This window comes from Apostichopus japonicus, chromosome 8 (assembly GCF_037975245.1).
Source record: "Apostichopus japonicus isolate 1M-3 chromosome 8, ASM3797524v1, whole genome shotgun sequence".
Lineage (NCBI taxonomy): Eukaryota > Metazoa > Echinodermata > Holothuroidea > Aspidochirotida > Stichopodidae > Apostichopus > Apostichopus japonicus.
Genome location: NC_092568.1, coordinates 9,662,734 through 9,690,700, shown reverse-complemented (window position 1 = coordinate 9,690,700; position 27,967 = coordinate 9,662,734). Strand labels below are relative to the sequence as shown.

Below are 27,967 nucleotides of genomic sequence, written 5' to 3'. Positions count from 1 at the left end.
ACATTGAAAAAAACAAGTGGTTTTTTTTTTTTAATTAAAGAGACTAAAATGAAAACAAAACCACAGGCAAATATATTTCAAGTGCCTTAAGTTTGTAATCTCATGGCAGTATTTTATTTTAATTGTGATAGACAGGCATTTATTTGTAAGATTTACATAAATTTTAATTATTAAAAAATCAACTGAACTTATAGTTATATAGAATCGACAAAATGTAATCAGAAGGTTGAAGGAAAACAACATAGTGGGTCAAAACCAGTGGCGTAGGAAGGTACTTTTGAGTGGGGGGCTGAAGACTGATGACCGACCTGGGGGGAGGGGTCTAAGGGGAGGGGGTGTCCCCCTCCCCTTTGGATTTTTTTGCATTTCCAGATAGCCTCAGATGCAATTTGGTGCAATATAGCACACTTCAACACCCACTCCATTTTGTAAACTTAATTTTGTATTTTCACCAGGCCTTAGATGCAATTTGGTGCTCCAAATGAGATTTTTTTTCTCATTTGGAAATGAAAAAGGGGTTTTCTGACTTGCGAAGCGGGGGGGCGGAATGATACTTCCGCCCCTCCACATTTTTCACTGGGGGGGCTGGCGCCCCCCAGCCCCCCCCCGGTTCCTACGCCCTTGGTCAAAACACACTTGTATCTTATCCTTCTCCCTTCCCCTCACATTGCAAGAAATAACAAACATCAATAATACTTCATCACAAGCATAGGCAGAGGAGATAAAAAATAATGAGATAAAAAAAAAAATGGCTTTGGTAACAAGAGAACTTACTCTGAAATATAATGTTTAACATATTCCTGAGTGCATAAATATTTACACCACCTTGCAAAAAAAAAAAAAAAAAAAATTATAATTGGTAACTTAAAAGGTGGAGAAGAGGGTTGGTTGACACCACCAACTCTTGTATGGTATGCTCATGTGTAGAGGTGTAACTCAACATACCGTTATGAGCAACTACCAAATCACCTGGCAAATCAATACAACAACGCAGTAGACAGACTCGGTCATATCCAAACTGGAACAACCCCATCTAATTCAAAACCTCAAAAATGTATTAACAATGCTCCTTTTATACAAAGGTAGAGACCACTAATAACACAGTCACATACCAATGGTTCTATCCTTATCCATCCCTGTACCTTCTCTCTCCCTGCCTCCACTCAACAACAATAATTCAAAGAAGAAGAAAGGAAAAGACCAATTAAGAAACCAACAGACCTCCGACTACACTAAAACCACTAATGACTATACAAAATATATACAGAAAACATTGAAGACCTTAAAAATGAGAAAATAACCAAAATAATACAATCCATCACTGAATGCTAGCAGAATCCAACGACTGAGATTGTGAATCAAGAATTCATGTATAGATGGGGGCATATATCTAGAAGATTGAATCGATCCTCACTAGAGTCAATAAAATGGTCCCTTCTTGGTAAGTTTTGCAAACCCTTGCCACCAAAGAACCATACTATACCCTGTCTTTCCTCTGTGACACCCTGAGTTGAATCTTGCTACACCACAAATTTCACCTCATCAAAATTTAATTTTTTTTGTCACAAAATTGGTGAATGTTTCTCCAATTAGATGTAAGACTCATCAAATGAGATATCTCATTATGAGATCAGGCATAGTCTTCTGAGTGAATGACAGCTTACGTTCAATGATAGTATAACTAAAACTTTGACGCCCTGTCCCCCATCTGTTCCCTACCACCCATTGTTCACCAAAAGCCTCTCAGCTCAGCCTACCTTCTAGAATTTCTACTAAATACCCATATTCAAAATGCATCTCTCCTCCAACCTCATTCTTCTTTCCCTAACCACTATAATCCACATCCAAAAATCTCTTCTTTTTCATTGTTCCATTTCATTGTTACGGTAACACCTAGGAATGTTTCACCAACAAGTTGATAACATTTTCAAAGACTCTTTAAAATTTTTATCACAGACAACAGACAGACAATTATAAAACTAAAAATTTGTGGCCTATTTCTAATAATTCTTTGGATACAAAACTGGACTTATGAAGCTAACTAACCCTATATTGAATAGAATAAACAATTTACCGTAACCAATCCACGGCTGCCCTTCCTAGACACTGTATACAGCCCTTTCTCAGGCACAGGTGCCCAGCAGCACTGGTTCCGAGCCCTGGTTTACACTGCTAGTTACATTAAACAATCTTGTTGCACTTCCAAATTCATGAACATATTTAAGAAGTGCTTTGTCCCATAAAACTGAAATAAACACTGTTGTTAAATCTTTCTCGTCTAACATTCTGTCATTACCTGCTGATGAGGCTACTTGGTTGACAAGAAAAACTGCAGCCCAGAAGTATGTGTCATAAATATGCTAGGTCAATAAGTTTTATCTACTATTAAAAAATTTGAATGTGTATTTCTATTTCACATTTGCCCTCACTCATGGCGAATATTTGCAGAGAATTCTAGAGTAGGCAGTTGATAAAAAACAATTGATAGTTATTCAAGCCATGTAATACAATAAAATCATCTATAATACATTTCAGTGTAAGATAATGCCCCTAAACACCCACTTTAATACCTCAATAGCTTATCATAGTCTACACTGTTGTCGTAACTACAAACATCCCATACAGCTTTAATATAGTCTGCACTTTTGTAGTTACCAACTTATAATAGCCTACATAAGGTTGACTACCAACAGCAACAATAGTTTGTAATAGCCTAGACATGAAAAAACTTACAAAAAACATTCCAAATAGCTTGTCATAGCCTGCAGGTTCTAGTCACTACCGGTCGCCCAGATACCTTCTAATAATCTCAGTGTAGGGTTATTGCATGGGCAATATTAAGCCACAGCCCCGCACATAGGTAAATTTCCTGCAAATTGACATGGGCTTCAAGCAACGGGCAGATAGATTCACACGTGTCGAGTGTATGTATCAATGGATCATTCATTCCCGACCACCCACGCCAGGGCGCACATTTTTAACTCTGGCTACTTCCTGTTACGTCACAATTATTAACAGAGGTACTAGAAATACAACATAACAGCACTTTGGGGAGGGGGGGGGGAACCGACAACGCTGGATAAATAACCTCGCATACAGATGCTCATGCTGAATTGGATTTGACATAAGACATCGACTTTCAGGACATCATTGATGTCTTTGCAAAAATGAAATCCAGAGAAAGGTTACTTTGATGGAAATGTCATCAGTCATAGGGGAAAAGGAGCCCCCCCCCCAAACAATTTATGACCCATGGTCCGGCATAATCTTAATCCACGAGCCTGACCATGCTAGAAGATAGTGACTAACTTTTGTGATATAAAGATTGCACACAACGGACCTCCAGTAGTGCAAAAATTCAATTGAATTGTATAATATTTAGTCCTCTGCAACCCAAATATAAACTAAAAAGCCTGCACAGCAGAGCCTACCAGCAGTAGTCGTAGCCTGCACATTAATGATTACCGGCATTCAAGAATGATTTAATAAAACGAAATAATGATTGGCAATTCAGTTAAAACGGTTTGTAATAGCCTCCTAATAAAAGAGTATGAATACCTGTATATTAAACAGCTGGTACTCTGTGTCAATAGAGACTACATATGTAGGTATATATGCATACTTCTCTGCAATCGAAGATCGGCCTGGTGAAATACAGGCGGAAATGAAAGCCTAAATATCAATAAACAAGTAACTTTATCAGCAATGGGAAACTGACTGATTTTAAAAATGACATTTCCTTCTTTTCCAATTTGATTAAATGAAATTAATTAAATTCAGCAGTGATATTAAAAACTCAAATCTTTCTGTTCTTCATGCAAATTTCTACATAGTTTGAACATGCACACACACACATATATATATAGCTCTCTTGGTATAAATGTTTTTATGGATATTACTGGTGTGAAGGCTAGGTTCATGGTGCTACAGCAATTCCATTGGTAGGCTAGATAATGTTAATAACAATGAGAGCTGACACAGATCCAATGGCTAATCCAAGCACCAAGAAGAATGACATTATGGCTCCTGCTGTTTCCTGATGTTCTGGTTCTACCAATCTGAAACCAAAGAAATAGTGAAAACATAAAAAAAAAAAAAAGGATTTCTCTAGGTTGCAATTAAAAACCAAATTTTGCTTTATAACCAAACATTTACTCAAGAAAGTGAATGAAATATTATGCTCTTATTTTTGAAAACCTACATCATGCTGGCTTCTCCTCATTCAAAATTAGCTGAGTTTAAGCCAAGAGAGCTGGTTAGATCAGTTCAGCCACTTTTTTTACTCTATTCATTGTGTTCATTGCATCAAATTTCTGAAATGACTTTCTCAATTGAAAAGATTCCAAATTTGAGTTAAAGTGGTTGAATTGGAAGCCACCCGACGTGTAAGTTGTAATCCAAAAGCCCTTGCGGGTTTCTCCCACATTTGTGGTCGCTTAAGCGTCGTAAATATAACTGCTGATTACTAGTATTATTATAAATTTAGTTGTCTGTCCATCTGTCAGTCTGTCCAGCCTTCATCTATCCTTTCCGTTTTCCTTTCAGTTTTGCCTCTCAGCAAGATCCTGCTAAGGATGGAAGCATCAGTCCCTCTCACAGTGACACACAGTATTCATCCTCTGTGTTTCTCTATTAATTAACTTAAAATTAGAGATACAACCTAAGACGGTGTATCAAATCTCATCACTTGCAGTGTTCCTTTGAATTTTAGTTTGGTAAACGTTTAGCATAAGAGTTTGAAGAGCTTCAAGCAACCCAATGCAAAGAGCTCACTGGCGCAGCCTTTTGTGTAGGTTCTGATAGTTTACTTTACCGTTACCTTTAACTTTAAAACTTGAGTATGGGAGCAAAGATCATGATGCGACACCAAGTACAGCTTTTGTATTGAGTTGTCAAATTTACGAAACCAACCAATGGTTAATACCAAAGTAACTTTACGCTTAATCAAAGTTAAGCCAATTCCCAAATTTTAATCATAAAGCAAAGATTAAAATAGTATCCATTTGATTATCATCATTTGGCATTTTTCGTCACCGAGACATTTATTAGTATTAGTATTACCTTTCCTCACAGGCCTGCAAAAATGCAAATTTGGGAACTGACTAAAAGAGACCAAAAGTTAATACTCACTTGGGTCCGTACATGACACAAAGGCTTCCTAGATAACCATTGGAACAGCCAAGTAAACTGACAAAGACCATTGGAAAAGCGTCGTGTTTAAAGTAGACATCTGTATTATCTCTTGGAATGATGTTACAAAACGCAAAAAGGGGATAGAAGGCGAGCCTCGAGATTGCTAACACAGCTAGGATTCCCATATGCTTCTCAGACGGCTATGAGGGAAAAACGGACATAGGGTCGAGAGTTTAGTCGTTTACCGAGACACCATCATCATTCATCTATTTGAAAACTGTCATGAACAAATTCCCCAAAACAGCTAAGAAAAATCTGGTTCCATTCGGGAGATATGACAGATTTAATGCTCCTTCACACACAACACTGAAGACTTGATCAAGTCTAACAATGACATCATAGTTGAAGTATGTGTTTCAACTCTTAAGATATTTTCTTTACAATGTTTATATCTTGTAATGGAGAATGTCTAATGTTCCTTCATACGCACAAGGATGTAGATATATAAATACGACATTATCCAGCCACATGCACATCAATTTTTTTTAGGGATGTGACCAAATTCTCCGCCGGATTTTCGACATTTTAAAAGCTTAATAAGCCCCCCCCCCACCCTGCTCCCCCACCACACCCATCACTCTTTACCCTAAATAAACTGTTGGATTATGTTAATTTCCAAAATCTGTTATTGTTTAGGCTGAATCCGGGGCACCACCAAAATGTTTTATTGGTTTTCTTTCATTATTACAGTGTTAAAAAAAATTATTATTACTACAAACTATTTATTTACTGCTAAATGTCATGAGCACTGCAGCAGATTTACAGAGACCTCTCGACTTGCACCACACTATAAGCAATGCTCCTTCTTGTCAATCTGCACGGTACACAATAATGTGTGTTGTATGAAAGCAAATACTTCACCAGATTTACCAGATATTTTGCTTAATTCGGAAATTAATTAATTTGAGGTAATAAAAGGAAGAGATCACCAGAGTACTTACTATTTGAAGGAAGGATGACGTTCGGCCGAGAAAATCCCAGAAATTGAAAAAAAGGAAACAAACAACTGGAGTGAAGAAGGTGTCTAGAAAATTGAAAGAGAAAAAGAGATCCAATTATAATGTGACAGAAATAAAGATATCTATTAATTGAAGAAAAAAATATACCATTAGAATATTTCACTGACTTTTATTAATACAAAAAGAAGAATGTTTGACCATGTTGGAAATGTAAAATGCAAGATAAGATAAGAAAAAAAAAAAGTGTGAATAAATTTGATTTTACTGGATAACTAACCCAACGAATGAAGTAATAAGAGACTTAATTAGAGACTTAATTAGCAGTAGGTGACTTCAGTTCTTCTAGATATGTCCTGCCAACTAAGTGACTGATATGTCATTACATCATTTACAGCCACAGCTATTTTTACATTTTTAAAAGAATGTTCCATGCCCAAAAGATTTTTTTTTTTTCGACAGAATCGCTGGCAGGTTTCCGTCTTCAGGTCAGGACCACATCCTTGTATCATTTTGTATTATGGAGATAACATATATAATATAGTTTAAATAATATAATATTTAAAAAATATATATTACTATAAAAAAAAATATTGCATAAATTTGTTGAAATTTTAAGACTGCATCAGGCAACAGCAGAGTTAGTAATGGTTTCCATGGCAACTCAGCTGCAAGAAACCTACATTTTTTTTTGTGTATTTTTGGTAAGGTACAAAATCATTTAACCACTGAGGAAAAGCTATATTCCTGCAAACAAAGTGGGCATAGTGATTCAATTCCAAATAAAGTCAACAATGACTTTGGTAAGCAAACATTCTCAATCAGTCCCATATCAAACTATAAATCAACAACAATATCATAATAAGGAAGTAACAGCTTCCATGATCACATTCATAGACTTACCATTAATATCTCATTCCTGGAGTAAAGCATAGTAGGTTCATCTTTTAATAACAAGTTTTACATTTACAAAATATCATATATGTAAAGTAAGGAACGAGATACTGCTCTCAAAATTGAGTAAAGTAAATCCGACGTTACATTCGATATTCAACTTACCTCTCCACTGTGGGTTAGTACTGGTTGATTCAATCAAGGAGATGACACTAGGGAAATTCCCCAACGTTACAGCAAAAATCAGACACACAGATATAGCTGGAACGTAGATCTGAAATTTTAAAGGAACGAGTCACGGACGAGTCACCCAATGTTTGCCATTGTTACTGTGACTCGTTTCTCAAAATCATACTCCAAAAGGGAAAATCTGAGTCCACTGATTTTTGTGTTCTCTTTAAATTTTGCCCCATGACAGAAGACTCGGTGAATCAGATGTTGTTCTGACATGAAACCATCACATGACTGAAAGCCAGCAGGGTTATTACAATTCCTTGCCAAATTTTATATGAGAACATTTTATGTAAAAATACACACAAGGTTGTTATCCTCAATAAGGTGAATCAACAACATTTATCGGTAGATGACATGAGAAGTCCTGGACAAACATACTTGACGATTGGACCAGAAGTGACAAGTCGTGGGGGGGGGGTGGGGGGTGTTGGGGGAATGGAAGGAACAGAAAGTTCTAAATTATTACCAAATCCCTCTTGACACAAATAGTTAAGGGTGCTGTTGTTGTTTGGAGATAGGTAAGCCAAGAGCAATGTTAACATATAAGAATTTCCACCCAATTGTCAAAAGATCTTTGTAAGTAGAAACAAATTTTTAAACATCTTTAAGGTCATTCTCGTATTGGACTACAGAAAACGAATCGATATCAATAGGAGATGGAATTTCTATCAAAAAATAAATTAAAACTGTTATTATAACCAAACAATTCCCTCACCTTGGAAAATATCTTCAGGAAAGGTGGTTTTGATTTGTGCTTGTCAGATTGTATATTATTGCTGTCTTCTATTTCAAGAGAAACAAAAAACATTCACAAGACTGTGAGTGAAACCTCAATAACAACAGAGCAAACAGGATACAATCCTAACTACACCAGAAACATTGGAAGTAGCTTTGAAATACATGAAGGATCTTAAGGAAGAACGAACATAGAGACGAATGAACAAAGGGATGAAGAACAAATGAAAGAATGAATTAATGACTAGATGAATGAATGACTAAATGAATGAATGAATGATTAAAATGAATGAATGATTAAAAGAATGATTAATGAATGACTAAAAGAATGAAAGACTAAATGAATGAATGAATGCTTAAATGAATGAATAACTAAATGAATGAATGACTAAATGAATGAATGAATGAATGAATGAATGAATGAATAAATGAATTAATGACTAAATGCCTAAATGAATCAATGAATGACTACATGAATGACTAAATGAAATGAATGAATGAATGACTAAATGAATGAACTAAGGAACCAAAGGAGGAACTACTTAAATCAGTCTTAATACTGAACTAAGCCTAAAAATTTGTGAACAAGTGATTTGACTCATAGAATTAATACTTTATTATACCCTGACACCAAAAGTGTGACTGAATATTAAATAAGATTACACTTGGGGTAGATGCTGTTAAAAATATTTTATTAAAGAAGGACAAAACATATGGCTAGAAAAAGATTGTTATCAGTGACCCTATGTAAACGACAAGTGTTATAGGTTCCCAGTCATAACTTGGAAACAGTTCCTACTAACGAATCAGAAGCCTTGCAAACCCTCCGTATATGTAAATGAAGCATACAGACTACATCGGTAAATTGTATCCAAATTTTACAAAAACATTCTAGATGGAGATAAATTCAAGCTTTCTGACACATGTTTCACAGAGATTCAAACAGCAGAGTGTAAACAATTACAGCAATTAACAGGGGGTGATAACGTTACCACAACTTTGTATAAAACATACAGATCCTTTTGCAAAAGCTTTCTGATTTTAGACAATGTTTACAACTTACCGAAAGCAGCGTCGTTCAGGTAAGGTGCTGCAAAGGCTTGGCGGGTCATAGCATCAAAGAAGAAGATGGTTACGAAGATGACTGCCATGGCACAGAGGAAGTAGATGAAGCCACTAATTACATATTGATTTATGACTGTAAAAATAGAGACAAGATTGGAACGTCATCGGTCTAAACAACAGATGCAGCCGAAGAGAGGACGTATATAGATGGAACCACTTAATTATATATCGATGAATGACTGTAAAAATAGAGACAAGATTGGAACGTCATCAGTCTAAACAACAGAGGCAGCCGAAGAACTTAAGCAACTTAATTATATATCGATTAATGACTTGAGGGGGCGGGGGGGGTGAGTTAAAATAGGATAAATTGTGGTCAAAACTAATACCATCCCACAGAGGACGTAGATGCTGGCACTATCAAATTACAAGGACATTTACTACTGGAAAGATAGAACTAAGATACACCATCATTAAAGTGTTGTCATTGATTTTAAAATTACTGATAATTAGTTAGGTAAATTTATAAGTACAGACATGGGTTAAGTAACGAATCATAAACAATGAGTCTGTTTCTCGTCACTTGATTTGGATCTTATATTTAAAGGTGAAGTAAATCAAACCATCATTTTTGGCATTTAATATTGATTTTAAAGATGAACAACCAACCCCACCCCTCACCACTCCCCCCAATAATACACAGCTAATCTCATCCCATTGAGGGTGATGTGTTAGTCTAAAAGTCATGTCTAGGGATTGTTGTTTTGTCAATGTGTGATGTCATAGTGCCACTAGAAGCTGGAACCATTTTACTTTCTCTTGTAAATTCCTTTCAGTATTTTCAAGGCGAATGTTGACAGTGTTGGCAATGAAACCGATAACATCTTATGGAGAGCTTCATGTGAAATGCTTCGTTGTATAACAGATCCAGCATTTGCAAAATCCATCACCGATACAGAAAACAAACATAATTACAAATGAATGGAATCAAACATTCCACCAGAAATTGGCTCGGTGATTCTTCGCCAACTTATTGTGCGAGAATATTCAGTGGCAAAACGCCGCAGACAAGATTGGCAAGTGCTGACCATTCTCTGAGTAATTAGCAACGTTCTTGCACTAATGCAGATTTCAATTATTAATTATCAACTCATTATGTTCATTCATTTCCTGCTTAAGAGTATCTAACAGTAATAAAAAATATTGAACCAACATAGATGCAAACAGCTTCTTTTCTTTTCATTTTAAAAGAGGAAGGAAAAGGGATTTGTGATCAAAGAGGTGTGTTACTCACTCAGGAGCACAAAAATTTCAAAAGCAGAAACGGCCAACCCTCCTACGCCCTGCCCTATCATCGTTGCGTGGGTGAATTCTTTAGGAAAGACTCCAGCCAGACCAAATGTACTTAACTGAAAGATTGCTGCACACACTGTAAAGGAACAGAAAAGTATGTAGGAGTCAATTTCCCTCAAATCATATTTTGGTCACGACCCAAATTTTGGGAAGCCGGGAGTAACAGTAGTCAAAACAAGGCCAAAGATACTAATGACAAAATTGATTATCTTTAATTCCTTCTACATTTGCCAACTTGTTCTTGCCTGCCTCATGTATTCATCCATCACCAGCTTCCCCCCCCCCTCCCCCTGGCACCATCACCACTGCTTCATAGAATGAGCATCCAGTCCAAACCAATCAGGGAGCAGTAAGTTCAGCCAAGGCTGCTGGCTACCCTATCAATGGCCCCATTTGCCCCTGTCATTTTTATATCTAACATTTACCCCCTAAAAAAAAAAATTTCATTTGGAAGTAACACATTAAAAAAAAAAAAAAAATGTGTTACTTCCAAATGAAAAAAAATAATAAAATAAACCTTTCTCTTATTTGACTTGTAAGAAATGATTTTTTATTTATTCTTTAAAAAGAACAGGAAAAATGGTTCTGTCAAGTCTATGCAAAATTGTCAGTAAAATTTTATACAGAGGAAGTTGATATATTAGGTTCGCACTTTACTAATAACACGATATCAAATGACGGGTTAAATTTTCGACTGTCGAGTCTTTGGTAAAAATTAGGATAATTTTGTCAATCGACGAATGAAACATACCGCTGATAACTATGACGGAGGCTACGGTAAAGTAGAAAAATAAGGACACCCCTGTAAGGAAGAAAGAAAATAAAATAAAGAAGAGAAAAGAAGACATGAGTGTGCAATAAAGCATACATGGGTGCAACAAGAGTTACAATTTATAGACTCCCATCTAGAGGGGTTTTAAATTATAAATAAAGGTACATGTAAATTGTGCTACTAAATACTTTGAACTTAACATGTCGGGTTGGAAAGGGAGGGTTGGTGGTACAGTCCACAACACCCCCCGCCCCCCTCTGCATCCGTGCCTACATTTTGTAACTGTTTCATGCTTTATTTTATTACTCAATGGATAGAACAATGCACTCACAACTGCAGTATAAACCTGGCATACGGTCATACAATTTTTACAAGTTAAACCAGTTGTTTGATTAAAACAAGAAGCAAACCTGGCATTCCATCAAAAAAACTTTATATGCGATTGGAATTAGTAGTGATTGGAATAGTCTATTTAAATAGCTAAGCAAACATCTTCTCTTATTGTCTTTCAGGGATACAGCAGCAGTTCGTCGAGCGTGACGACCAGTGACTTCCAATGAGAGTACCACCGAATACTTGATCAAGTCTAAAATGTCATCGGAGAGCCTTCGTTGTTTGAAATCTTTATCATTTTACTTTTACTTTATACAACCTTGTTTTAAGGTTGTTTTTACTTTGACTAAAGTTGGGCCGACTTGCAGTGAGACTAAAATGTATCCAATATATGAAGTATAAACCAAAGACTTGGTGAATATATGATAAAGATTCAAACAACAGTGGCTCTCTGATGGCATTTTAGACTTGATCAAGCATCGGTGTACAAGTCCCCAGAGACGAGTACAACTGCATAGCCAGTGGTGAGCATGAGTACTTGATTAGGTTTTCCTCAAGCAAGAGTACACGACCACGAGTACAAAAATATCAGTGGACAGAAAAGTGTATAGAATTTAGCTTTTAACCATTGAAACCTACTGTATTGCAATATATCTTCCCCATAATCCACAAAATGGTCTAAAAATAGATGACTTTTTTCTTTCTTCTTCTTTTAACTATTTGAAAATTACTTACAGTCATCAACAGGGATCCAGGTTAGGATAGCAGTAGCCAGAAAGATGAGTAGCATCCCCACCAGAGGTATATACATTCGTATTTTCAGACTGATCCTATCGGTAGAGAGGTAACAAGAGTAAATATTTCGTCAAAGAACGATCAAATTAGATTATTAACACCATTGGGAAGTTGAAGTGAGAATTTGCTAAAGCCTCATTTTCTCATCTTCAGCGTGAGAATAATTTCTATGGTTTTAACAGTAGATTCAAATATCTTGGTAGATTTGTTACTTTCAACCCGTGGTGACTCGTCATAGAGGGTGTACAGGGCTTAAGAGATTACCAGTTCACTTTAAGCTAGGTAGAGCCAGAGTACTGTAGTTGTGAGGAGACCGGTTAGTGAGAACACAAGGTAACTTAATTTTTCTTCATAGAGAAAAACACTTCAGATCACTTGGGGGTTAGAATGAGGAGGGTGATTGACCGGTCCATAAGGGTGAACAGTGGACATGTGACCTATACCAACAGAGGTCATAGATAACAGTCATTGTGAGGGCTTATCAGTCTTTCTGCATGCTTGGGGATTGGGGGGGGGGGTAAGTTGTAGGAGCATGGTTCTTCACGGCCACCAAAAACTGGGTCATCCAGTCGGGGGGGGGGGTCATTGCTGGTTCAGAGCCTTTAGCTACTGGGTGGTCTTAGCAGTGCCATTACCCGGCTTATGATCAAATTTATACTCGACATGTAATGGCTTTATCGATAGTTTGATTGATGAATCGATTGATTGATAGTTTGATACCTGTGTATTACTGATGTCATTATTAGCTGCATCAATAGGCCAGTGACTTGTGAGCCAATCCCAAAGAAGACCTCTAAAGCATCCTGATACTGGTGGGTGATGTTGTTACTATTGGCAGTGTCGTTGTTATCCAGTTTGAAATCAAAATACTAAACCAAGAAACCAGAAAATCGCTTCATCAATCAACTTATCAACTTATAAATAAAACATCAACAAACAACAACAAACGATTAAAAGAAAAACAAACGGAAAACCTATGACCCTCTCTTTTATTCTTTGAAAGAAATCTCTACAACTCTCTAGCTATAACCTCGGCCTGATACCTTCGCAAGGAATACATTAATTTGACCCCAAAAAAACAAGATGCTTGCAAAATATTACCATCTGGAATTTGTCTTGATTGCAGAGTCAACAATACTTAGATTAATCATTCACACAAAAGGTTAATTATTTGTAAGTTAAATACAAGGATATACGTTTCCGGGAAACTCTCAAGAGTAAGTTGTTCCCCAAAGACATCACAGATCACCCACTGAGAGACCAATATTCAGCAATGGAAGGGACTTTTTCTCTGGTGAGTACTTTCAACTTGGGGGCAGTAGTAGTGAGGGTATTTATTTTGGTTTTTTCCTTGTTTCTTTCCACTGTTCATTATATTCATTTGTTCATACTGTTGGGTCATCTTTTTTTACATCTGGAATATTTATCCGTTAATCCCTTTCATTTACAAAATCGTAACAACTAACTCAAAAGCAGGTAAAAAAATGGGCTGAACCCAAAACTCTTCCAGTTTAGATACCTTACAGTATAACGTCAGCCGAATGGTAACAGTCGTTTACAAACTGTACAGTCACTCGTTATGTAAGTTGCATTACGCAGCGTTGGGCAAAAATTTATACAAACACGATTTGTTGTTAGAGAAAACAAATGATACAAAGAGCATTGCTTACAGGTTTGGCAGTGATGAACACATTCCATGGAAAGACTGTGCAAAGTCCACATAGCAGGAATGTAACATAAGTGACTCCAGAGTTCTGACTGGAAAAAACAAAGATAAGAAAAATGATAGTATTACAGTATGTCATATAATGCCTAGTTCCTGTGAACACCACGTGAATTAATTCTATCCACAAAACCATGCATAAAATCAGCATTTGAAAGTAATAAAACTGGTAGCAATTAATGTTGTGATCACCAGATCTAACCTTTGAAATCCCCTACCTCCTTCCCCTCCCCCCATGGGCGTCAGCAGGTTTCAGAAAGTGGGGGGGACACTATACTATCTAAGCGGAGCGCCACCATTGGTTGGCGCGTAGCGTAGCAGAAAATTTTGGGTACATAAGACCCCCTAGATCGCAGGAGACGGCCTTCCTGAGTCGTTTTTAGTTACATCAGAACCAGATCTGTGAGGAGAAATTTTGTCTCACAAAGCTAAATTCCGACAGAAAGTACTGGTAGAAAGATGCCGTTCTGACACCAAGGGAAACGAATTACACAGCGTCCATCTCAAACGAAATATTTTCGGTAGTTTGGTATCATATAATACCCTGCATACAGGCAGAATACTGTCTGTAGGGCCTAAAATATATAATATTACCTTCCTGGTGGGGTCTTCGACTTGTTTTCAAGTTGAAATGCGTCGTTTTCTCTGATTCACAGTGTAGGGCAAGGGGAATTCCATTTCTGGCGAGAAGGGGTGCTTCCACAAAACACTCTAAAACATCGTTCAAACATCGCAAACATCAACAAGGGGGATAAAGGGCCAAGCACTGTTCTAATTTCCAGTGCAATTTATTGATAATGATTCTTAAGTTAGATTCTACTTGAATCAGCTCAGCAATTGTGATAGAAAATCGCGCATATGCATGTGATTTTTTTAATAACTGCTCTGAAAAGTGGGGGGGACAAATGATATGATATCCCCTCCACTTTTGAAAGTGGGGGGGACATGTCCCCCCCGTCCCCCACCTGTTGACGCCCATGCCTCCCCCACCCCCACATATTACATGAAGTCTTATGTGTTTTTTGTTGTTGGTATTTCAATGGATTTCAACTGTTTGATGTTGTTCAGTCCGACTCACAGGCCTACAAATCGGTAAGAAACATTGAAACACCTTTCGCTCCGTAAAGTTCATCTGGGAAACCACATTTATATTGAATTGCAAACACACAAGTCTTACTCATACTGTATACAAGGGTCAATTGTTCTAAAATAACAGCAATCTTGTATTTTGGCATTTTTTGTCACCCGAATTTGGCTGCCAATTTTGGTCAGTTGCATCACACTGATTCACACACAAAAAAAAATGGCAACCCAGCTTGCAGGAGCAAACATCGTCCAAATAAAACTTGATGTGAATCGGTTTGGGACGATGTGGTGTAATTGTAAAAAAGAGTGAAAATTGCGTTCCCACAAAACCTTGACAACATAATTCAATGACTTTTAAAGGACAAAACAGCCTGTTTTCAAGGACTATCTGACACTGTTTTGAAGATGAACTATTCCTGCCACGACTGGCTAGAGAAGAAAAAAACTTTTGTTTCGTTTGGGATATAACCTGGTTTAAAAAGTCGTGTCTTGTGGTTGTCATTTCGTAAATCTATGATGTAATACATCCACTATGGTCTGGGAACTCATTACTTTCTCTTTCTGATCATATCCCCGAGTTAAAATGTTTACCAGTATTGTCATTGCAACACAATTGCAATCATTACGTCATGTTTAAGAGCTTCATTAATTCAGCATTTTCGAAAACCACTCCCATAAAAGGAAAAGTATGTGGCTCGATGACGTCATGTTTAGACTTGATCAAGTCTTCAGCGTTGTTTGTGAAAATAGCATCATATCTGTGATATCTGCTTTCTGGGGTAAGACTTTTCTGAGTTGTTTCTGGTAAGCAATTCATGACAATGAATGGATAGGCTTATAATCAAACTTGACGACAGAAACCTCCTCTCCCGGTACTTCAGTTTTCTAGAAATATTAGACCGACCTTGGTTACATTTTGGTCTTTTCTACGGTAGCATAATGCCAAACTATACTACAGCATTTATAGGATAGGAGTCAGGAAAAGAGAGAAATGAATTGAGAGTCAAGAGTTTGGAAGTTACGTAGCACTCTTACCTCTTGTCATCATCTTCCTTGGACACTGACGGTTTGAGCAAGGTAGCTAGTTCGTCTGTGGCATAGTACGGCTCCACACCATTGGTATCCAGGTTTGGCTCTTCCATGTTTCCTTGAGTATGGTCTGACCCGGATCGGACCCTGGCCCTTTTAAGATACCCCACGGCAACTACCGTATTCTGGTGATGGTTCAGAATGGGGGTGGGGGGATGACTCCCTGCAAAAAATAAAGGTTACAGATTGTAAAATTTAACCAAAGATATGATAAAAGGCAAGCATGCAGTTTTTGCGAGAGAGACAGGTAAGAGAGAGAGAGATGAATGAAGTTAACAGTACAACCTCTTGATTCTTGAGTCTCATAACCTTTACTGGTTGCGACATGGACAAGGAGTATAAGATCATTTCTACTGTAAAGGCTATCTCTGCAGCTGTTGAGGTGTTCACTGTCGTAGACCTAACAATCGATCGTTTGAATTTCCTTTTATAAAAACATAATACACCACTTCTTCCTTTTTTTCTTTTTTCGCTGGATGGATGGCTGTATTGTTCCACAAACGTGCTATTAATAATCTTTTTTTCTTTTTCTTAAGATTTGAATAGTCTTTTTTTTTTTCCTATGACAATCAACACCTTATTCTAAAAGGAAAAATAATACTACTGTAGTGTACAAAGCTTCAATATTATATACCTGTAGCACCCTACTGTACACGGTGAATGTTAAAATTGGCCAGGAACTGAGCCTCGATGCCGTTTTGCCGAAGGTTAACAAACTTCCTCCAGGTTTGAAATATCAGTTGTCACGTTTAGAGTGCTGTTCTTTTGGTCAAAACAATCTTTGAAAGGAGGTGCAGTAGAACAGTGGAGGACCATGATCAGGTTGCAAACAGGTCTGATACCAGGATGTTACAACTGCATCAAAGTCGACTTCATGTCTTCCTGTGATATATTCCTTGCCATCAAGGGGGAAAACCCTAAATAAACCCTCTAACTACCTATTATGCCAGATAAAACATTTCACTGAGCGTTGGCATCGAACGTTGAACGCTGCTCAACTCCCGTGAAGATTTAACTTCTGAAGCGCATTAGTCAAAGTATGTTATACGTCGTCGTAACTCAATTTGCCAAGTTGGAATGTTAGTAGTATAGCTTTTAGGTGAGCTACTGTACTTGTGGCTTACGTATATTCAGCAGATGTCCAAGTTGATTAATGCATTCGACATAAAAAACCAGAACTTAAAAAACTGTCCCTTTAATCCGAGTGACTTCTTTTTCCACTGAGACTTTAGGAATTTTCAAAGATTGACCAACATTGTGGATGGATGAACTTCATGACGGACAGACAGACAGACGAACAAATGGACGGCAAGATATTATTCAATATCAACAATCCAGACTCATTTGGTTCAAATGGTAACAGGAAAAGAGGAAGTTACTAGTGTATTATTTAGGCAGTACGAAATCACCTGGAATGCCCGATACATGAACAGGAAAACAGCAAGTTTCGAACATAAACATTTCAAAACATCACATCCTATTCTTGTTGGCAATATGAAAGCTACAGCAGCAATGCTGCAGAATCTCTTTTTGCACAAAAAAAACCCTTTTTTTTTCAAATTTATTTTTAAGTCGATCTCAGGATTGCAATTGGCAATTCTTCGAGCCAAGATTGATGAACAAGTAGGCAGAGCCAATCCATCTCATTTAATTACCATTCCATATTCCAGAGGTGTTGTAATGATAAATTTTTGAGGGGCAGGGGGGAGTGGAGGGGTGATGGTCACTGGGTCGCAGCAGAATGCCAATAATTACAATTGGGTAGTGTCCTAACAAGGTTGCTGACCCCTAGTGTAAAGGTACTGTAGTTAGTATAAAAAAATATTAAAAATAAATGCAGTGTAGTGCAATATATAATATGCCTTCGGTTATGTAGTAATCCAACTTTTCGTGTAAGCATACAAGTATACATACTGACAACTGTAACAACAGACAGTAAAATTATAAACATAAATTTAAAAATATCAAAGAAATCACGAATCCACAAAACTACTTTCGTTTATCGTGTCTAGGGAAATACCAAAACCTTTTTCGGTAGCTCGTAGCAACAGCTGGCTAAATTTTGCCCATTTACAAAATTTAGTATGTCCAGGTACGGTACACGTACTGTAACTTTATTGAGGGGCATCGTGTTCAAGGACATCTCGTTGTCTGATTGACTGTACACTTTAATGTATTACAGAAGTGGTTCCTTCACATTAATGGCATCTAATGCTGTATATTGTACAGTTTACACACTGAACAATAAACAAATTAGGTTTATATTGTTACACTTTAGAAACAGAAACTAAAAATCACCTACAGGTAGTACCGTTACCAGGGGCATATCAACACAATCCACAAACAACATTTTTTTTTTAAGGGTCAATCAAAGTTAATTACGAAAGGTAGTCTGTACTCTGTATATAATCATTACGTCAATAAACCAAAACAGTCATAAAACTGTGAAAGTGGTCACAGGAAGTGTTTCAGTTCTAAGACAATGTAAATGTTAATTTACAGGATCGGTTTTTTTTTTTTAATTTAAATGTTTAAAAAATTCTACAAAAGAAAGTAGTACTGTATATCAAGTCAAGCCAGAAGTACTTTCAAGGAAAGTTTGACAATTTTGGAATATTTGAAACTTGAAAGTTTACGGTAGTAACATTGCCATCATCTAATGTACAGTACATATGTTGTGTGACACACGTGTCTACAATTTATCAAAGTATGAATTTTTGGAACCTGGATATGTTGCTAAGTAACAAGCATGAATGTACAAAGCACACTCAGCAGCCGACCGATCGTCATTTTAGGTGGGCGGGCCTTCTGGCATATTTTCATAAGTAAAAGAAAATTTGAGATTAGACCAGGAAACTCTGAAATCAGCTGTTAACATTCTTACATAGAAAAAACTAGATCTTTAATCAACTGTCTGCTGTACCAAACTAGAGTGCCTTTTCATATTGGAGGTCAGATATTCCATGAACTGGTCACCTAACCACACAAATGTTGCCAGATGCCTTTTTCAACCTAATTTCAATTTCATATCCCACAGGCAAAGCAAAATGCTGTTGGATTTCAAAGTTATACTATAGACCTATCTGTCACCCAAACCTTACAGTGAAATGTGTTTTTTTTTTTTTGGTTTATTTTTATGGTTCATTAAAGAGATACTTTGGCTACTAATTGTAAATATACAATAGGAAAGTGAATCTGAAAGGAAGCAGTTGATAACTAGGCCATTATACAGCGCATATCTAGGCCATTATACAGCGCATATCTAGGCCATTATACACATAGGCGTAGGAGCCTCATTTGATTTGGGGGGGCTGTAACGACTTGCCCGAAAAATATAACCAAAATTTTTCGCGCGCTCCGCGTGCGTTCCACATGTAAATGTGCATATCATATAGGTATTCTTCCGTTATTACATCACATGCCAATAACGTACAATAATTTTCCGTGTTATTACCCTTCCATATTGGTTATAATTATTGGGGAAGTCGTTACAACAATAATGATCATAATAAAAATACATGTTTAACCATTGAAAAATACATTGCAAATTCTTCTTCTTTCAGTACCTGTGCCAGTGGCGGAGCTAGGGGTATTGGTCAGGGGGGAGAGAATGGTCTGTAGGGGCGCTTTCGACACTATCTAAGCGGAGCACCACCACAGGTTGGCGCGGAGTAAAGATACTCCCTAGATTGCCGGAAATGACCCTTTCCAGGCCTTGCTAATTTGCAGATAAACGAAGAATAAATAGGTGTCATCGCCAATTTTGTCAGAAAATTGCACCAACAAAATGTGACAAATGTCAATAGGTATTTCAGAGCGCAATAAAAAAGTTAATAATCCTGAATACTTAAAATAAGTAAAAAAGTGGTAAAAAAGCTGAAAAGGGCGCCAGCAGTCCATTTGAGTCCGTCAGGGGGTCATCCGCCCCCTCTGACTGTATGGACGCTCCGCCACTGGTAGGTGCCCGAAAAATTCTCAGCATATTGCCCAAATTTTCACCAAAAAACTTGAAAAACACACTGCAAATTATTATTCTTTCAGTACAGGTAGGTGCCCGAAAAAATTCTCAGCATATTGCCCGAATTTTCACCAAAAAACTTGAAAAACACACTGCAAATTATTATTCTTTCAGTAGGTGCCCGAAAAAATTCTCAGCATATTGCCCGAATTTTCACCAAAAAATTTGAAAACCATTGCAAATTATTATTCTTTCAATAGATGCCGGAAAATTTCTCAGCATATTGCCGAAGTTTCACCAAAAAAAAAATGAAAAAACACTGCAAATTATTCTTCTTCCAGTAGGTGCCCGAAAAATTCTCAGAATATTGCCCGAATTTTCACCAAAAAATATGGTTGGGGGCTGCAGCCCCCCCAGCCCCCCCCCCCCGCCTCCTACGCCTATGATTATACAGCGCAAAACAATGATCTGATTTCACCAACTACTAAAACTATTTGTACAAGTAAATACTAACATCAGTCAGATCAAAGGAGGCCAGTGTTGTAATATATCTAGGAAAATCATGTAAATGTACAAAAATTTTACACCACACCTCACATCATATCACAACATATAGACAGTAAGTTTCTATGTGCAGAATTCAGCTTCTAACAAACTTATTGTTGAATGTTCTTAATTTGGCATCAAATACATCATAATTATTAGTTTACCAGGTTTATATAGCGCTCTTTTCATGCTTTTAAGCATGTTCAAGAGCGCTTTACAACATTTGGCAACAAAATGACAAAACCCTTAAAAACTGTACATCAGTATCTGATTTAGTATCATGTACTCTAGTGCTGTAGAAGTACCAGCAACATTATACCATATATACAGTCACAGTCACACAAATGCTGGTGCAAACTTCACAGTACTGGTAATAGATACTGTCAAAAAGTATTGTCTATAGGACAGTACACGTACTGCACAGTACAATGCATACATGTATACATGATAACCTTACAAAAACAATCACACAGATTTGTATGCACAACATAAACCAGAGCGAAACCTCCCCCCTCCCCCTCCCCCTCCCAATGGTTACTTGCCTTTTAATACAGTACATATGCGGCACAATAGTAGTTTGCAAGCTAACACTGGCTTTATCGTTACATGATAATCATGAAACTATGACTGCTTTTCTGCAAATATATGCTATAAGGCTGCTTTTATAAGCCTGTACAGTTAGCTGAAAATCCAAGTGAGTACTTGATTTTACCTAGGTTTTTTTTTAATCAGTGGCATTTTTGGCAAGTGGCTAAAATTTATAGGCATGTGTTTTGTACATCATATCTGTTGGCTTTAAATTTCCCCTATTAAACTATAATGGCAACGTCAATTATCCGAAGATCGAAAGTTACTGTATCTCATTCAGCTCATTCAGTTTCCTACTGGTTTGACCATTTCTTATTTTCTACCCTGGAAAGAGGTTTGATGATTTTGGAGGCCAAAAAACCTGGAGTAAGGTTTGATAGGAAATGTTATAATCAACTCAAAGCATGAATGCTAACGATTGAGGTCGGCAGTTCAATTGTGAGGATCAGCTCTAAAGTTTGATTTAAGAAGATTAAACAATTTACCAGCAAACACAGCAAAACCAAAATGCATATATCTACCAAAATTCTTATTTACCTTCACTGCCAAAGTATCAATTCAGTGACTGCATCCAATTCAGTGAATCAACTATTTGCAATCTCTTTCTGTAAAGACAGCATTTTCTGAAGAAAAAAGAAGAAGAAATATTTGACATTTAAACATATATTGCCATTACAAAAAGCTGTCAAGATCTGTGATTTTACATATTTTACATTTTACATATAGATCACTGGTGACTTCTTGGAAACGGTTTAAATTGAAATGGGTCAACGATTATATTCTCATTCTTTAAATTTTCCCTACATTGTATTTTGACAAGGCATACATATGTCTGTTGTCTATATACAAAGCCAGGGACCGCGAATGTATCGATTGTTACAGGAAGCTTGTACAAAGAAAAACAATAAGAAGGTGTTTTAATTGCAATGATAGCAGCAGTCTTTGTTTTAGTTATTGGGTTTATATATTAGTGGGCCATTGCTTATCATCATGGTAGAAGGAACGCATTGGTACATGCACACATGTGTAAAGGTTCCAGTGTTCAGATGGGATCCCAAAAACTATTCTGCGCAAAAAACAAAACAAAAATTCTCTAGGAGAGGCTAGGAGAGATATATAATCATGTACATGCTCCAGCCAAAGCAAGTGCAACCATTCATACCCTTTACCTGCACGTAATTGATAAATGTAGCAGTTAACAGGCTACATTCTCTACATGGATGGAAAGCATAGCCTAGGTCTACTGTATTAACTATATATAGCCTACCATGTTGTAGGACAGTTAGAACAGTTATAGTGACATGGAGTGTGAGCCAATTAAGGGAGTTCCCTGATGTGACATTTCACGATGAAACTTTCACGATGTGGCATTCGAACATGCCAAAAATCGTGGAATTTAAATCTCATCGCAACGAAGAAATGGTGGCGTGTATAATTACCAATGCTTGATTATAAGCCAATTGGCCGAGGAGGCAAGGGCCTAGGGGCCTACAAGGTCAATAGGCCACTGCAAACACTCCTAAGTAAGACATACTGTATGGTACTGGACCAACTTTCTATATTCAGATCATGTCTGCGAAACGTAATAAAGAAGGGACTAGAGAGGGGTTGGGGCAGGGGAGGGGGGACTTTCAGCACTGATTCGGAGTACGTCTTGAAAGTGGCACTTAAATGTAGAGATTATATTCATTATCATTCCGTCAAATTCTGACATAATTTTGAAATGAACTAACCTTTTTTTCTGTATTAATGTATACAAAGATTTGTGTAACAAAATAGGGTATGATTCTTTGTAATATCCGAGTCCATGAGTTAATCATCCAGCAACCATAAACCGTGAACAACCGCAAACAATAGATAATGGCCTGACCTCCAGCTGTTCTTGCTCAATACATATTATGACCTGTAGTAATATAGGACTTTCAAACAATCAGTTGCAAAGTTTTCATGAATAACAGGATGTGTGACCCTGTACAACTTGCACGGCACACACTAGTACAGCATCTGTATATCCCATATCGATTGCACAGTGGCTTCCAAAATGAAAGTGCCTTGTACTTAAAAGCATTAGCCATGCAATGACCACTTTCAAATACTTGAAATGAAATTTCACGATCTTGAGTAATACGTGTTGTGCCATTCATTTTGGTTGTAAAAGGAAAATCAGTGATTATTTCCAAATGTGAGTATGCTACAAGAGTACTAGAAGTACTGTGGCTTAAAGTTAACAACTTGGGTGATTTCCAGCCTCGAGGTTCTGACACTCTTCTAAACACATGATCTGATGAGAGAAGATCCCTGGAATGTATTACAAAAAAGGCTTGACAAAGTGTCGGATAGCAGCATGGCATATCTGCTATCAGCAATCAGTTGGCTATAGCGATCTTGGGGGGGTGGGAGGGGTGGGGGAGGGGGATGGCAGAGGTACACATAAGTAAAATGAAAGAAAAAGTCACTGGAAAAATAAAGGGCACAAACAGCAAACCATCAGTTTTGTCATTTGAGCAGCTCTACAAGAGTAACCATTTTTTATTTCTAGCATATTTTGGTGCTAATATTGATCACCAGCTAAAGTTATAATGTAAGTAGATCATCAGCACTAATGGCGTTGCTATGAATTAGAGTGTTATCTGTTTAGATATTGATTCATTGTTTTTAAGAGCAATAGAGTTTGAACAAAGTTAAACAGATCTCTCCATACAACGTCCATGCTGTAACCAGTGAAAGATTTGACCAATCACATTACTCCTTACAAAAATCAGCAAAGCTTTATAATATCCAGCTTGTTATTGGCAAGTTTTGTAACTACAAGCAATGGTGCAAGTTGCGGAAGCACTGGCAAAAAATTGTTGTGGGGACTTCCCCCAAAGAGAATTTTTTTGGTGTTACCATGCTGGGCAAATTGTGGGAATCCCGCAATCCCGAGTCCTAACATGAACATTGGCTGTAACGCTCTGTAAATAGTTGTCACGGGTCGGGTCTACTGTAGATAGGTACTGCTGACATCTGATATAAACTTGATTGAACTTTGTGGCTATTTAGAGGTTAAATGTTTATTGTTTTGCAAGAGCAATACACTTTTCCAACAGATCTCTTACAAGTTATAACAAATCAACAAAACTAGTTTCTGTCTCTCAAAGGAATCTGCTAGGGAACTAAATTATGCAAATGAGTAGCTTGAAATTCAGTACAGTGTACTTTGCATGTACCGTATAAAGGTAGGGTCAGCTTATAAGTAATATGATAATTTCCAATTACTGCAGTGCGTACACAGTGTGCTGAACTACAGTACCTATAACACTCTGCGAAAGTTGAAAGGCACCAGGCTTAGAATTTCACAATTTTAGTCACTTGGTCAACCAGAAAGCCAGAAGGATTTGTGATTCCTTGCCTTACAAGCTTAAATATGTATAATCACCTGATTGATGAAGCATTGAGGAAATATGTATCCTTAAGTCAAGTATCAGAACATTAGAAAAGAGTGCCAGACAACTTGGCCAATTGTAAGGGTAAATTAACTTTGTTGTTGGAGTCATATCATGTTCACAAAGTTTTCAGACTTTGGCCTCTGTTGACCTTAAATGACCTTTGACATCCACAGAAAACAATAGACCTCTTCTACTCTATAAGGTGTACTGATGCATTATATATCTAAAGTTCATGCAACTTCTGCTTTGTGAGTTTACATGTACATAAAAGGTTTGTGGACTTTGACCTCTGTTGACCTCAAATGACTTTGGCCCTCCTTAGAAAGAAATGAAGTTCTTCTGCTCAATGTGCATCTACCTTATTGTTTTAATCTTGTTGACAATTAGTCAAGGCGTCACATGAACACATGCACGCACCATCGCTAGATTCATTTTGCCTCACGAATGGAATAAAAAATGAAAGTTCTTAAAAATTTGACTGTCTCATTAACTGAAGTTTCCACTGACATTTTCCTGATTTCAGCGTACATCAGTTAACTGCACTGCACTGTGCAGGCTTCTAATATTTGCTGGTAGTAAGCAGTAACACAGGGCTTACAGTATCTTAGCTACAGAATTCACACAATTTTTGACAGATGACTGTTACCAGATTTCATCATGTGCTTTTGTTCCTATAGTGTCAAATGGCAGAAAAATGCAAGTGCCTTGATGTATTATTTGCAAATGGCATAACCTCAGTAGCAGTTAGCCAGTAAATTTTGATTTCTTTATTCTTCAAGGGTTACGGTAGCTGGCAGAAAAGCTTGCACAGGATCTATATACCATTCACGTCACACAGAGCTAGTGCACCTGTGTTGGGAGCCAATATTTGGCTTTGAAAACAATATGGCTTCGAAAACTTACCAGGTGTTGCAACTCTGGCTGTAAAGGGACTATATTAAACAAATCTGACCAATTGATAAATTTAACACCATGATTGTGTTATCCATATCATGCATATTTCATATTTGGCTGCACAGAAGCAGGCAAGCCTGTGTGAAGCGTTGGCATGTATTGTAACCTGCCGTGTAGTGTGCATCTACTGTAAACACTTATTTGGATTAAAGAGGACTCCAAACATGAGGGGAGTGATAGTGATACAAAAAGAAGAAGAAAACTCATCAGAGTTTTCACTTAAAGCAGACTCATCCAAAGTTTTTAAAGGAATGGCCAAGTCCACTTAAGACTTAATTCTGAAGTGGATTGAAGCTCAGTTACATTGGGGATCAAACCTACTGTAAGTTGAACAATTTAGTGTTGACTGCATGTACTGAGATTATTTCAAGACAACATTTAAGTCCACTGTACCTCCATGCATGGAAGGTGCATTCACAGTGAACCAACTTGTCCACCTTGCCTCAAGTTTATTTTGAGAAGTGAGGGTTAAATCGTCGCTGGATTCTACAGTTGTACCCGAAAATGTCACTGAGTCCCGATCATTTCTTTAACGATGATTATTATATATCTTCGATTCACGATATTTCTTATTACTAAACCTAGTGACATGTAAGGCCTAACTACTACTGACTGGTAGTCGCTACACAAAATAGTATGACTTAGACTGTACACAGTAGAACTACCTGTAATTTGGAAAGGCTGTAAGTGTAACGAAAATTGAAAATCCACACACCTTGGTTAACGAAGCAACCTATGAGTATGACATCAGAATGTTCAAACTGATGGACAAACTGCAGCAAAATTTACCTATGGCAGATCGTTCTGTTTCAGCAAACACGTCTCTCAAGATCGTACATTCGTAGTTTGAAGTAATGAAGCGATTAACCCAGAGCTTCTGTATTTTCAATTGTTGTGTACTGCACCCTGTGTATTTAGCGTTGTACAAGCTATAGGTGATGGGATATGTAACCTCGGCTCACTTGAAGTTGATATTGCGAAATAGCGTGGCGATTCCGATTGAAGAAGTAGTCCTAACAGGACTCGTGACTAATCCAAGTTATAGGGTCAGTTTTCAGTCAAGGCTTTCTTATCAGCTTTTCAAAATAGGTTATCGGTAATTAAACAAACGTTCAACGTTGTTTCTTAGAACTTTAACAGATAACGGTTCGTTTTATATAACTTCTCTCAGCTAAATCGACACATTCTTGAATTGATAAATATGGTACCTACCTTTAATGCCCGTGGACACCGTGTACACAGTGCGTTAAATATGGTTAGCCTACAACTATGGAAGTTATTATCATCCAGGATAATACTTCCATTCTACAATTTCCTGAGTTAAACCACCTCTTTGATCTACAAGTTAGCCAGACACGTACCTAGTAGGTTGGAAATTATATCGTCTATTTATGAAGGTTCAATGAATTAGCGCAAAGGGCTAGGTATCAGGCCCATGGCTCCCCATCTCTATCGTCAGACAATAGTCGTAGGGGTGGGGGGGGGGGCAAACCGCTTTCAGTTGGGGATAAACGTTCAGTCGGTGGATTATTTGACCCCCTCATTCGGGGTGTTACTAAAATGAATGACAATTGCGTTACACGTAACGAATGACAATATGTTGTACACACTAAAAAATTGCGTTGACTTGAAAACGAATGACAGTGAATGATAGCACAGACATTTGCTTCAACCGGATATCACAGTTCAGACTTCGTGGGTATATTAAAGCTATACGCAAACCGAATGGACGCGAAGTGCGTGGCTTACAGAGGCTAGTAAATTACGGACAAGATACAAACGCACCTATAGTAAGCGAAATTGTAAGTCTGATTTAAAAAGTAAATTTAACGTCATTTTTCCGATATTAATTGTTAGAAACTAACAATACTATAATCTTGGCTTCAGTTATCTTTTTATATAAATCTACAGAGATAGGCTAAATGTCAAAAACACAGCATTCAAGCGCATTCTCACACAAAAACTTTCGCTGTGGTTTCTATCCCTAAATTACACCCAAACCCTGCAACCACATAACATCCGATTTTCGATCCTCAAATCATTTTTGCGCAGAAAACCAATAACCGCATTTACTCCACTCCGTTAATCGTTCTATCGCTTCTCACCACTGTCCTTCGTTGTCATTCGCGAATGATAATTAACCCTGTACAAAGTCAATTGTCATTCGTTTTAGTTTGTCACCTCATTCGGGGACCAATCTAACGCCCAAATTTGCGGATATTTGGGTGTGACGTGGTGTACAATCCACGGTTAATTTTTAAGATC

General features: G+C 37.3%; 1 protein-coding gene across 5 annotated transcripts; it reads right to left on the bottom strand.

The window, feature by feature from the left end:
• Positions 1 to 71: 71 nt before the first annotated feature.
• On the bottom strand, positions 72 to 27,100 carry LOC139971831 (equilibrative nucleoside transporter 1-like). 5 transcript variants are annotated; one of them, XM_071978594.1, is made up of 15 exons: positions 26,418 to 26,908; positions 23,054 to 23,223; positions 21,858 to 21,943; positions 16,175 to 16,391; positions 14,001 to 14,088; positions 13,051 to 13,199; positions 12,271 to 12,365; positions 11,182 to 11,232; positions 10,372 to 10,506; positions 9,076 to 9,210; positions 7,993 to 8,060; positions 7,209 to 7,317; positions 6,135 to 6,217; positions 5,131 to 5,333; positions 72 to 4,058 (listed from the first exon to the last, which is right to left on the bottom strand). In XM_071978594.1, exons 4-15 carry the CDS (start codon positions 16,279 to 16,281, stop codon positions 3,947 to 3,949), a joined length of 1,335 nt encoding a protein of 444 aa, XP_071834695.1. In that variant the 5' UTR covers positions 16,282 to 16,391; positions 21,858 to 21,943; positions 23,054 to 23,223; positions 26,418 to 26,908; the 3' UTR covers positions 72 to 3,946. The 5 variants fall into 5 exon arrangements, with proteins under 5 accessions (XP_071834695.1, XP_071834697.1, XP_071834696.1 ...); XM_071978596.1 differs by having other exon boundaries at positions 26,492 to 26,908; XM_071978595.1 differs by lacking the exons at positions 23,054 to 23,223; positions 26,418 to 26,908 and adding an exon at positions 26,915 to 27,100.
• Positions 27,101 to 27,967: the final 867 nt, after the last annotated feature.

Excerpts from the sequence above, each read along its gene's own strand:
- LOC139971831 (XM_071978595.1), bottom strand. The coding sequence starts at position 16,281 with ATGGAAGAGCCAAACCTGGATACCAATGGTGTGGAGCCGTACTATGCC. Across the intron at positions 12,366-13,050 it reads ATGACATCAGTAATACACAG|GATCAGTCTGAAAATACGAA; the intron begins GTATCAAACTAT and ends CTCTACCGATAG. Across the intron at positions 10,507-11,181 it reads CTCCGTCATAGTTATCAGCG|TGTGTGCAGCAATCTTTCAG; the intron begins GTATGTTTCATT and ends GTTCCTTTACAG.